Here is a 12,599-nt window from a genome sequence, read left to right as displayed (position 1 = left end):
TGTACACACCTGCCCCGTTTTGTCCCGGGAGCCAGGCAGAAAGGTTGTGACCACTCCCAGCTGGAGTGCAACAGAGACAGTTTGGATAAGCTTGAAAGCTTTAGAAATCTGATAGAAAGAGGAAAGGACAGGCCACACACAGGCTGCACAGGAAGTTAGTTGCAGCACCTGAAACAGTTACTAGAAATATATTTTGAGGGAGGCAAAAGGGAGTTGGGAGAGAGTCGGGGACATGGTGCACAAAGGTGGAGGAGGACTTCAGCTGGTGGTGGGGATCATGGGTAGACAACTCTCATGGGGTGATAAGGGATCGTATCCACGGGAAAACTGTTCTATGAATCACTGTTTCCCCAAGGAAGCAATTTGAATAGTGGGAAAAGTAAATGCATTTTGAAACCCAGGTCAGGATGCTTTCAGAGAAGTAGGGCCAGACAGTGATGCACCCAGTAGAGCGCACATGTTATTATGTACAAGAATCTGGGTTCAAACCCCTGGTCCCTACCCATAGTGTGGAAGCTTCACAAATGTTGGAACAGTGCTGCAGGTGTCTCTCTCACTCTCTCCCTTTCTTTTCTTATCTATTTCTGTCTCTATCATTAATTTTTTTAAAAAAGAGGAGAAAGAAAGAATTAATTTAGAAAGAATGAAAAAGAAAAAAAAAGTGGGTGAGAGGAAGGCATTATCTTTCTCAATCAAGACCTGGCAACAGAAACTCTGGCTTATTCCAGGGAGGGAAAAAAAGAAGAAGAAAGAAACTCTGGCTTACATTTTTGGGAAATTGCACAAGGAGATGTGGAGGTGTGAAAATGAAGGATCAGTTGGATAAGAATCAAGGAATTTTTTTTTCAATGTATTTGTAACCTTTAGTCAGAGTACTTTTTTTTTGGCTGCCTGGTTTGCATAAGTATAAATGCCTTAGGCAGGCTTCTATTCAAAGTTCTTGTCACCTTATAAAGGCATGATTTATTAATGAGTCTTTAAAGGCTTTCAGATGCTTCCCCTCTTTTTTCTGCTTATTTCTATGCCTGCAAAATGGCAGCTAATGGATATATTAGTAAAATCCAAGGATGTGCAGAGACAGTGAAAGTACTGAAAATTTAGCTCTCCTAGGGCCCAGCTACTCCACAGTGTCATCTCTACGGAGAGACTTACGTAACACAAGATGGATTCCTAGGAAATCCAGCAATGTCAACCAGTAATTCATCATTATATGTTGCATTTGGTGATTAAACATTATTCATGGTTTCCCAAGGTTGGGTTGTGTGAGATCAGTGGGTAAGCTTTAAGTAAGCACTGATCAATAAATGAGAAATGTTATTGTAATAGAGGGGGTCGACCTTCAACTTTAGCATAAAAGCAACCCTGTTTTTTGTTGTGGGAACTGTAGACTAGCATTAGCTAGATTGAATCTTTTAACTTTATCTGGATATTCCCCTCTGCCCTGAACTTCCATTTCCATGTCTTCCTTGGTTGCCTTTGACCGTCCCTGCTCTGTCTCAGGGTGTCTCTTTTCTAGTTGAATGCCAGAACCTATGGGGGTCTTATTGCTGTTGTTTCAAAATGCAGTAGCATCCCCCTCCACTGCCATCACCTGGTTCAATGCTTCATGGCCTCCTACTTGGACGACTGGAATTTCACTTCAAACTTAACATGCCACTGTTCTCTCACCCCAGACATGTTCCACACAGCCTCCCCATCTCAGTTCATGGCAACTCGAGCTTCCCAGTTGCCTAGACCAAGAATCTTCCAGTCATTTTTGACTTCTTTCTTTCATATTTTACAGGCTCCTATCTCTAGCATATTCCCAACTCCCAACCACCTAAATACGGTGTTTTCATTTCCAGTCCCTGGATTATTGTGTGTGGTCTCCTGGCTTCTTTCCAGCCTCCTACCCCAGTCAGTTGCTAAGAGCATACCTAGAGTGATTTTTTAAATATTTATATAAAAATCCGATAATGCCCTTCTTCTGCTCCAAGAATCCCTGTGTCCTCAATTTCACTTAGAGCAGTGTTTCCCTATCAGAGGAAATTTCCCTTCTCTTTTATTTTTATTTTTTATTATCTTTTATTTATTTATGGGATATAGGCAATCAGAAATTGAGAGGGATGAAGGAGGAGGTAGAGAGGGAGAGAGACACCTGTAGTATGGCTTCAACACTTGTGAAGCTTTCTCCCTGCAGATGGAGACCAGGGGCTTGAACCCCGGTTCTGGCACATCGTAACACGTACACTCAACTAGGTGTGCCACCATCGGGCCCCCCGGACCCCCTTTCTCCAAGGACATTTGCAATGTATGGAGACATCTTTGGTTGTCTTAGGAGGTCGGTGCCACTGGCATCTGGTGCAGAAAGATAAGAGGGTGCTGTATAGCACTCTACAATGTACAGGACAGCCCTCCCCAAAAAGAGTTATCCAATCAGGCATGTCACTATACCAAGGTTGAGAAGCCTGAGTTAGAGGAAGAAGCTTTACTGTGGCCTAGAAGTCTACTTGATCTAGCTTCCATTATTCTCAGCCTCATCTCCGATTCTCCTCTTCCTGCTTGACTGGACTCTGCCATTCCCAGCTCGTGGTCTTTGCTCAGGCATTTATTTCCCTCTGCCTGAAATCCCTTCCTCCTGGTAGTCTTAGAACTGACTCCTTCACTTTCTGTAATGATGTGCTCAGATTTCATCTTTTCCAAAAGGCCTTTCCTGGACCACTGATTTTAAAATTCAGCCCTCATTCCCAGGGGCATTTCAGACTCCTTTTTTCCTACTCTCCTAAACACTAAACAGACTTTAACTTTCTCTACAACTGATGGGTACATACCATTAACGTCCATTATCTGTCTACCCCTGCTAGAATGTAAGTGCCCTGAGCGTAGGAACCAGATTTCCCTCACGAGCCTAGAACAGTGTCTGACCTTTAATGCAAGTTTAATTTGATGGGTGTCTTATTGAATGAAAGAGTGATGGACTGGATAATGGTTGAAGGAGTCCGTCCCCTCATCCCTAGCTTTCCTGGCCATGCTCCATGTCCACTCTCATCCTTCCTCATAGCATCTGGAAGTGCTCCCAGCTCGTGGAAATCTAGGCTCCCTGTCTCACCTTCCACTGTGACACATGTGCATAGTTTTTGTTTTTGCTTTTTGTCTAAGAATTAAAAAAGCCATTTTTGGGTCAGGTTCCCCTACAGTCAGATCCACAGTGTTCTCAGGAGACAGGCCAAGGTTTGGACTTCCAGATAACTCCTTGCAGCCCACCATCAAGGTGGACTCTGTGGAGAAAGAGGACCAAGAAAGTGTGGCTAGGGGGTGGGTGATGGTGCAGTGAGTTAAGCGCACATGGCACAAAGCACACTGGTGCAAGGATCCTGGTTCAAGCCCCCAGCTCCCCACCTGCAAGCAGTGAAGCAGGTCTGCAGGTGTCTATCTTTTCTCTCCCCCCTCTGTCTTCCCCTCCTCTTTCGATTTCTCTCTAGCCTATCCAACAACAACAATAATAATAACAAGAAGGGCAACAAAAAATGGGCAGAAATGGCCTCCAGAGCAGTGGATTCATGGTGCAGGCAGAGCCCCAATGATAACCCTGAAGGCAAAAGAAAAAAAAAAAGAAAGTTTGGCTGGTTCCAGGTCTCCTTAGCTCTAGAGAACTAGACTCTGGAAGTGGAGATGCCAGAAAAAAAATGTGTGTGTGTGTGTGTGTGTGTGAGAGAGAGAGAGAGAGGGGGGGGGGAGAGGGAGAGGGAGAGGGAGAGGGAGAGGGAGAGGGAGAGGGAGAGGGAGAGGGAGAGGGAGAGGAAGAGATCACATTCTTTCCCTTCCTGTTTGGTGGTGGTGCTGGGGACTGAACTAGAGAACTAGACTCTGGAAGTGGAGAGGAGATGCCAGAAAAAGAAATGTGTGTGTGTGTGTGTGTGTGAGAGAGAGAGAGAGAGAGGGAGAGGGAGAGGGAGAGGGAGAGGGAGAGGGAGAGGGAGAGGGAGAGGGAGAGGGAGAGGGAGAGGGAGAGGGAGAGGGAGAGGGAGAGGGAGAGGGAGAGGGAGAGGGAGAGGGAGAGGGAGAGGGAGAGATCACATTCTTTCCCTTCCTGTTTGGTGGTGGTGCTGGGGACTGAACTAGGGATCTTTGGTACCTCAGGCATGAAAGTCTTTTTGTATAACCATTATGCTATTTTCCCAGCTCCACATCACCTTTACTACAGTGTAATGTTATAACTAACTCTTCTATTTTATCATTATTTTTGTGGTAACTTGTGCATGTGTAATGTTACCACTCTCAGACTGATTTTTTTTGTTCTTTGTTTTCAGAGAGTAAAAGAGGGAGAGACACCGTAGCCCCAGAGCAGCCCCTGGTGCTTGGCATTTCCATGTCATGCCAGGTTCAAACCTGGTCCACCTGCATGGCCAGGCCAGGCCCAACCAGATGAACTGTCTTCCGGCCCCTGCTATTAACTGCTGTTGTTAATTTCTTAGTGTGACTGGTTTGTAAATTTCGCTTTTCCATAGATATGTATGTATAGGGAAAGACTTGGTGTATATCTAGGCTTTTGTGCTATCCCTGAGTTCAAGCATCCTCTAGTGGTGTTGGATCATTTCTAGATAAGGGGTGGGTGGGGATGGTGGTGGTGGTGTGTGGCCATATTTGTTTAATGTGCTTAGTGAATAAGCCAGGCTCATGAATGCATTTAATGCTACTGAATTGAAGATTCACAAAGGGTTAACATGAGCCTTTTTATCTTTACTCCTTTCCAGGAACCCTCTCCCCCTTTGTGTGTGTGTGTGTTGGGGGAGCACTATTTCCTAGACTTTCTTACCCTCAATTATTTTTATGTACTTATATATGTATTAATTGGGGAGAAAGAGAGAGAAATAGAGCATCACTCTGGCACATGCAATGCCAGGGTCAAACTCCAGATGTCAAGCTTGAGAGTCCGATGCTTTATTTACCCACTGTGCCACCTCCCAGGCTGCTCATCCCCTTAATCCTCTTCCTTCTTGACACGAATGGCTAATGTGATAAATGTTATGGACTCTTACAGAAAGAAAATAAATTAAAACCCACACACCTAAGTGTGAACAGAGGATATGTTAGCTTGGTTTGAGAATGCCAGACACCTTTGGGTTGTGCAGAGAAACTTCAGTGTCAGTGACTTCATGAGCCCAACAGTGAGCATGCTCTGAGAATCAGTCCCTGCAGTGCAGTGGCCCTGCTTCTCTGCTCCTGAGTTCAGTGTGGCCACTGGCAAAGCAGTGACAGCCTCCGAGTACATGGCACCAGGCTGAAAGTGGCTGCTTGCCAGGATCCATTTTGCAATACTTGAATGGCCACAGGGCTTGCTGGGGGCCAGTTTAAAAGGCCTCTGCCTGGAGCCCTGAGTTGTTCCCTATAGGAAGGGGTCCTGCTGCCTGCTTGTGTTGGACACACCTCAGGACTCATTTGCTCTCCTTTCCCGGGCTCTGGCCTGTTCCTCCTCAGCTCAGTTAAAAGGGTCAAGGAAAGCAGCAGGGGAGAGAAGAGCTAGTTCGTAGACAGCTGAAGAGCGGGGAGGAGGAAGGAGAACGTTTGGCCTCCTTGCTCAGCATCGCTGGGGATCAGAATGTGCTTCGCATGTATCTTACTTTCTTCTTGGAAAGATAATGGGAAGACACAGGGTTCAGGTCACAAGCAACATGTGTGGTTTCTTGTCCTCTCAGTTTCTCATTCTGTGTCTTTGTATCCTAGTCAGGGTCAAAGTGCTGAGCAGTCTCCCTTGGCAGGGGAATGTGGGCTCTGAGGGAGTACCTATGTATGCTTTCCCACAGTGCGTGCGGCAGGAGAGTGGGAGATAGCATCCAGTAGGGTGCACATTTTACCATGCAGAAGGCCCCAAGTTCAAGCCCCCAGCTACCACATGGGAACACCATGAATGCTGGAGTGGTGCTATGGTATCTCTCCTTCTCTCTCCCTCTCTGTCATTTGTTCTCTATTTAAAAAAAAGTGAGGGGAGTACAGTGCTGGGAGTGATAGAATCATGCAGGTGTGAAACCCAAGTGAAAACCCTGGTAGAAAAAAAGTTTCATGAGAGAGAGAGAGAAAATGAACAAACAGAACACCAATCAGCTCAGGCATATGTGATGCCCAGGACTGAGTCTGGGGTCTCTTGCATGCAAACCCCATGCATAAAGTCTGCGCTATCTCCCCAGCCCCCTGCGTGAACATTTTTTTATTGAGGTTAAATCCATGTGACAGAAAATCAACCATTTTAAAGTGTACAATTGAGGGGTATTTGGTACATTGGCAGTATTGTGGAACCACCACCTCCGTCTAGGTTTAAAACATCACCCCAGGGAGTTGGGCGGTAGCGCAGCGGGTTAAGCATCGGTAGTGCAAAGCGCAAGGACCGGCATAAGGATCCTGGTTCAAGTCCTCAGCTCCCCACCTGCAGGGGAGTCACTTCACAGACGGTGAAGCAGGTCTGCAGGTGTCTATCTTTCTCTCCCCATCTCTGTCTTTCCCTCCTCTCTCCATTTCTCTCTGTCCTATCCAACAACGACGAGATCAACAACAATAATAACTACAACAATAAAACAAGAGCAAGAAAAGGGAATAAATAAATACTTAAAAAGGTAGATTTTTTTAAAAAATAAATCACCCCAAAAGAAACCCCCTTAGCCAGCCACTCCCCATTGCTGTCTCCCTCCAGTGCCTATTAAGTCACCAAACTGCATTCTCCATAGACCTGTCTATTCTAAAGATTTTATCTGAATGAACTCATACCATGTGTGACTTTTATGTCTGACTTCTGTCACTTAGTGTAACGTTTCAAGGTCCATCAGTTTGGACAGCACGTACAGAACTCCATCCCGCTTTATGGCCCTGTTTATCTTTCTGATCCAACCCCCACCACAGTGCCTTGAACAAAGAAGTGGCAGTAAATGTTGAGAAGAAAATGCTACTAGCAGAATTCCCATCCCTGTGGGACTAGGGTTAGGTTTTTACTTGGGTGGATTCCTCTTTCAGATCAGGCGGGATTGGAGGAGGGGTACTCCTGATCTTACAGGTGAGAGTACTGGGCTCTCCTCTTAAAGGACAAACACTTAAGGGTGTCTTGGATGTGTAAGTCACCCTCCAAATGGGCAATGGTGGCGTCAAGGCACAAGGGAAATCCCACGCGCTATCAGCGAACATACTGGTAGTCACATCACAGTTTTCAGCTTTTGAAATTAGGGTCATCGTCTTTTGTGTCTCCAAGGAAGCTTATTCAGGTCATCCTACTAATACTCACTGAGTGCAATCAGGTGCCAGGCACCATGTCCCTAAGAAAAGAAGTCATGTCTGAGATGGACTCCTGTCCGTACTTCCATGGGGCTTAGAGGCTGGGGAGACAGAGACATACAGCACATTCCTGATGAACCATTTAGCTCAACAGTCACCAAGACTGTAGTATTAACATCCTTCTGACCTTCTGGAAAGTGATGTTGGATGTGCTTACAGAAGGACAGGTAGAAATGAACCAGGCCCAGATGGAGGGAAAGTGGTTCTGGGAAGGCAGAGAGAGCATCTACTCTAGCAACCCCTGAAGCTAGAGGGAGCTTCAGGTCTTGGAGGAACTCAAGTCCACAGGACAGGAACATGGGCTGGATGTGAGGCTGAGAGACCAGCAGGCCTGGGCCCCGGGCCCTGCAGTCACACTACGCTCATGGTTGCTCAGATGGCGTCCTGAGCAGATGGTGTCCTGAGCAGATGGTGTTACCCTGAACACTGGGAATGCTAGAGAGCAGTGAAGGAAGCACCAAGAAAAGAGGCTTTGTTTTTCCTTTCCTCCTTTGTTCCTCTGGTACACAAATAGGGGTTTTTAAGAAAAGCAGATGACTGGTATCAGTGGGGAGAGAGAGGGGGTAGCATTCAAAGTAAGTATTATGACCGAATGTTATGCCTTGGAAGCCTCCTTCTTGAGACTTTTGTTGTGACTAGTAGAAGGGGCATCAGACTCACAAATGAATATTCAGACTGAACCACTGCATCAGCGTGTAGATGAGTTCCGGGTTAACCCGTGTTTCCCCCACATTCAGGGATTACACCCAAACCTGGCAGAGTCACAGATTATATTTAAATGTAGATTTCAAAAAGAAAAAAAAAAGAAAAAAAAAAACATGATAGTCTTGGCAGGATGTCTCTTGGGCTTTTTCTTAAGAAATTCAGTTGCAAGCTGCTTATCTAATTTTGTGGGGGGGGGTTTCTTTTCTTTTCTTTTTTGGTTTGCTTTTGGCTTTTTGTTTCTTTTGCCCAGATGACTTGGAAAGAGGCTTAGTCTCTGGTTTCTTCTTACATACAACACAATGTTGGACAATTCAGTTGGATTTCCAGGAGTTAATTGGATGTTTTTTGGGATTTGTTTGTTTGGCATTTTCAGAACCTGTAGCAAAAACAGCTGGGAGGGTATCCGTCTGACCATGCAAGAGCCCCCTGGTGCTGTGTCCTCTCTCTCTCTCTCTCTCTCTCCCTCTCTCCCTCTCTCTCTCTTTCTCTCTTTCCCTCTGTCTTGTTTTAAAAAAGTTGGCCAGATTTGTGAAGTCCTTGTGAGGACAAAAACAAAAATAAAACCCTGTAATATAAAGAGTCTTTTTTCATTCTTATAGGTAAAGAGAATCATTTTCTCTGGGCTTCTAATATTTGCCAACAATAAGGCAAAGGCTAGGCACCTGGGTTAGTCATCCAGACCCTGCCAGGCCAGGGGTGGGGAGGGGGTGGGGTTGAAGGAGGACCTAGTGGCTCTCAGGTGCTCTCCACCCCCTTCCAGGGTGCTAGCCCTGGAGACCTGCTCAGGGGCTGCCCCCTGGCTTTTAAGTCTCTTGTTTATAGCTGTCCCTCCTCTGTCCTCCTGTCTCTATAGATTACGAGGTTCCTGCAAGTTATTTACTGGTCAAGATTTCAAGCTAAAGATGAAATTGATAAATAGCCTAAGAGCCATCCTTCAAGTGGGCCCATGCAGACCCCAGTGGAGAAGATTCCAGATTCCGAGGTACATGCCAGTAAGGCCCTGCAGCCTCTACACCTGCACTTACAAAACCCGGAACCGAGCCTGTGAGTATAAGTGCCTTCAAGGAAGCGAGTTGTGTCAAGACAGTCAGTGTGTCAAGCTTTTGTAGATATGATGTCAGTGGCATATCACAGTGGGATTATATGTCTTTTCTTTCTTTCCTTTATTGGGGGATTAATGTTTTACATTCAACAGTAAATACAATACAAATAGTTTGTACATGCAGAACATTTCTCAGTTTTCCACATAACAATACAACCCCCACTAGATCCTCTGTCATTCTGTTCCAGGACCTGTACTCCCCCCCACCCACCCCAGAGTCTTTTACTTTGGTGCAATAAACCAACTCCAGTCCAGATTCTTCTTTGTGTTTTCTCTTCTGATCTTGTTTTTCAACTTCTGCGTGTGAATGAGATCATCCCATATTCATCCTTCTGTTTCTGACTTATTTCACTCCACATGATTTCTTCAAGCTCCATCCAAGATGGGCTGAAAATGGTTAAATCACCATTTTTAATAGCTGAGTAGTATTCCATTGTGTATATAGACCACAACTTGCTCAGCCACTCATCTGTTGCTGGACACCTGGGATGCTTCCAGGTTTTGGCTATTACAAATTGTGCTGCCAAGAACGTATGTGTACACAATCTTTTTAGATGGGTGTGTTGGGTTCCTTAGGATATATCCCCAGGAGAGGAATTGCAGGGTCATAGGGTAGGTCCATTTCCAGCCTTCTGAGAGTTCTTCAGACTGCTCTCCACAGAGGTTGGACCAATTGACATTCCCACCAGCAGTGCAGGAGGGTTCCTTTGTCTCCACAACCTCTCCAGATTTGTTGCTGCTACTTTTTCTGATGTCTGACATTCTCACAGGAGTGAGGGGATCATATGTCTTAAGTACTGTGGGAATAGTGAGTTTCTCTTTTAACATAGAGATGAAAAGTTCTTTTCTTGCCCAGTTTTACCAAAGGAATGTGATGTCCCAAAAAAAAGTAGGACAAGGGAGATGTCACAGTTTCAAAACTTGGGAGTTGGTCTTTATTCTTTTCTTGTTCCTGACTATCTTTTTCGTTAATATTGATCCACAGACCATGACATAGTTCTGTGGATCTTAATGTTCCAGTAGTTGCCCATTAAAGCGGTTCAGGAGCTTCACATTCTGGACTGTCCTGTTCCTGGTTACAAATGGCAGAATTAATTCTGGCTGGCCAACCTGCCAGGTGTGTGCTGAGCTAGACGCAATAGGTCAAGGGAGGTGACACAAACCCCCACCCTGAGACTTTTGGCATCTTGAAATACAAGTTACCATTCACCTCACCATGATGCAGAGGTGGGGGGTGTCACTTGGTGTCATCAGGGGTGGTCAGGAGGATGCATTTTGGGAGATAACCAGTGCCCCTGGCCTCTGCCTACTGACAACCCCTACATCTGCAGACTTGACCAACTGAGCTGGACCGAGTCCCTAGTTAAGAGCTCCCGAAAGGGGGTCAGGCGGTGGCACAGTGGGTTAAGCGCATGTGGCGCAAAGTGCAGGGACTGGCGTAAAGATCCCGGTTTGAGCCCCTGGTTCCCCACCTGCAAGGGGAGTCGCTTCACAGGCGGTGAAGCAGGTCTGCAGGTGTCTGTCTTTCTCTCCCCCTCTCTGTCTTCCCCTCCCTGTCTTCCCCTCCTCTCTCCATTTCTCTCTGTCCTATCCAACAACGACTACATCAACAATGGCAATAATAATAACCACAACAAGGCTACAACAACAAGGGCAGCAAAAAGGGGAAAAAATGGCCTCCAGGAGCGGTGGATTCATGGTGCAGGCACCGAGCCCAGCAATAACCCTGGAGGGAAAAAAAAAAAAAAAAAGCTCCCGAGATAGGCAAGGACAGTGCGCCTGTTTATTCCCCATTTTCTTAAAGAAATCAACACAGAATTGTAAATGTTGGATTCCTTCTCAGTCTAGGTCTCTCCACTGTTCTGTACCGGTGGGTGTGTGTGTGGGGGAGGGGGTCACTTTCTTTTGACCTCATGTGCATGTCACAGAAAAAAAAAAAAAAAAGGAAGGAAAGAATGCTTGTAAGCTAATAATGCTCACTAATCACCCAACTCAAGGCTGCAATGCTGCTTCAGAACGACATTCTTGTTCTAAGTTTATTTTGCTTCCTCCAGTATTGACTGTTTTCATTCAAAGAAACGGGCCAGTCATAATACAGTTTTGGTTGCTGGGTGTGGCTTCCGATCAACAGGCTTACATCCTACCCAGGCTGGCACTTTGTGGTTTTTTAAGACTTGAAATGGAAAAAAAAAAATAAAAGAAGTAATTTTTATCTAGTTATTAAAGCTTTCCTTTTTTTTTTTTTAACAGAAAGCTGAATGTTAAAAACAATCTCCAATGCAATCTGCTTATGTCTTTATGGGGATTAACTCTGTTTAGTGTTGGCAACAAACAAACAAAAATAGTGGTGACTTGTGGGTGTGTGACTTCCCTTATTAAATTTCTCCCCTCAGATGTTCTTGTTCTTGTTTGTAAGTTACTAGAAAAGGGGATGCCAGTCATGATTTGATTTGACTTCAGACACATTTCTCTGCCTGTTTCCCCTAAGAATACTGTGGCTTCTGCTGCCCCGAGCCTCTGAGCCTGTCCTATTGCTACATCTCAGCCCCTCACCTGATCGGTTATAGTCAGTATGTTTTGTTTCTGGCAGTCCAGTATCCTAACAGAAGGGCCAGTGCATACTCATGACCAAGGATGACCCAAGATAACTGAGGGTTCCAAAAGATAACGTGCACTGTTCTTAGGGCCACACTACCACACAGGGAAGGACTCACTTAGACTTGGCAGCTACTTCTAAGATGGCTGCTGTCACCACCCCTCATGTTTCAGTCTGACCATCTTGAAGACTGACTAAGGCAGAATGAGGAATAAGTGAAGGAGACATATCTCACTGGAGAGACCTGGGCTTTTCCCCTCCTACCCAGCCCCCAGATGATCACTGGATGCAACCCCAGCCCACTGTCTGCTATTAGCAGACAAGAACTGTTGACAGTTCTCTCATGTAGAATGCAAAAAAACTGATATACATGCCAAAATGACCCATCTTGGGGGGAACCTGTTCTGAATATCTTAGGGAGGCCCATCCTGCAAGATCATATAGAAGGTGAGCCATACATATGAACCACATGGCTGGTTCTATATCTCTCTCTCTCTCTCTCTCTCTCTCTCTCTCTCTCTCTCTGTCTCTCTCTCTCTCTTTCTTTCTTTCTCCCTCTCTTTCTTTATTTTTACCAGAGCACTGCTCATCTCTGGCTTATAGTAGTACCAGGGATTGAACCTGGGACTTTGGAGCCTCAGGCATGAGAGTCTGTTTGCATAACCATCATGCTATCTACCCCTGCTCCAGTGAGTCTATATTTTCTCTTTCTTTTCTTTTCTCCTTGTTTGTTTGTTTGTTTGTTTCCAGAGCACTGCTCAGCTTTGGCTTATGGTAGTACCAGGGATTGAACCTGGGACTTTGGAGCCTCAGTCATGAGAGTCTATTTGCATAACCATCATGCTATCTACCCCTCCTCCAGTGAGTCTATATGTTCTCTCTTTCTTCCTTCCTTTCTTC

At 45.6% G+C, this 12,599-nt stretch overlaps 1 protein-coding gene across 1 annotated transcript in view; it reads left to right on the top strand.

The window, feature by feature from the left end:
- The window catches only part of CA5B (carbonic anhydrase 5B), a 39,498-nt gene that overhangs the window by 1,424 nt on the left and 25,475 nt on the right, over window positions 1–12,599 (top strand). Inside the window, exon 2 of the mRNA XM_007538627.3 lies at window positions 8,855–9,045. Coding sequence (XP_007538689.1) covers window positions 8,904–9,045 — 142 coding nt within the window. The 5' untranslated portion in view covers window positions 8,855–8,903. The remainder of the gene's footprint in view (window positions 1–8,854; window positions 9,046–12,599) is intronic.

Source organism: Erinaceus europaeus, chromosome X, assembly GCF_950295315.1.
Source record: "Erinaceus europaeus chromosome X, mEriEur2.1, whole genome shotgun sequence".
Classification (NCBI taxonomy): Eukaryota; Metazoa; Chordata; class Mammalia; order Eulipotyphla; family Erinaceidae; genus Erinaceus; species Erinaceus europaeus.
Note: the sequence above shows the minus strand (reverse complement) of the source record. Positions and strands in the feature narration are given on the sequence as shown.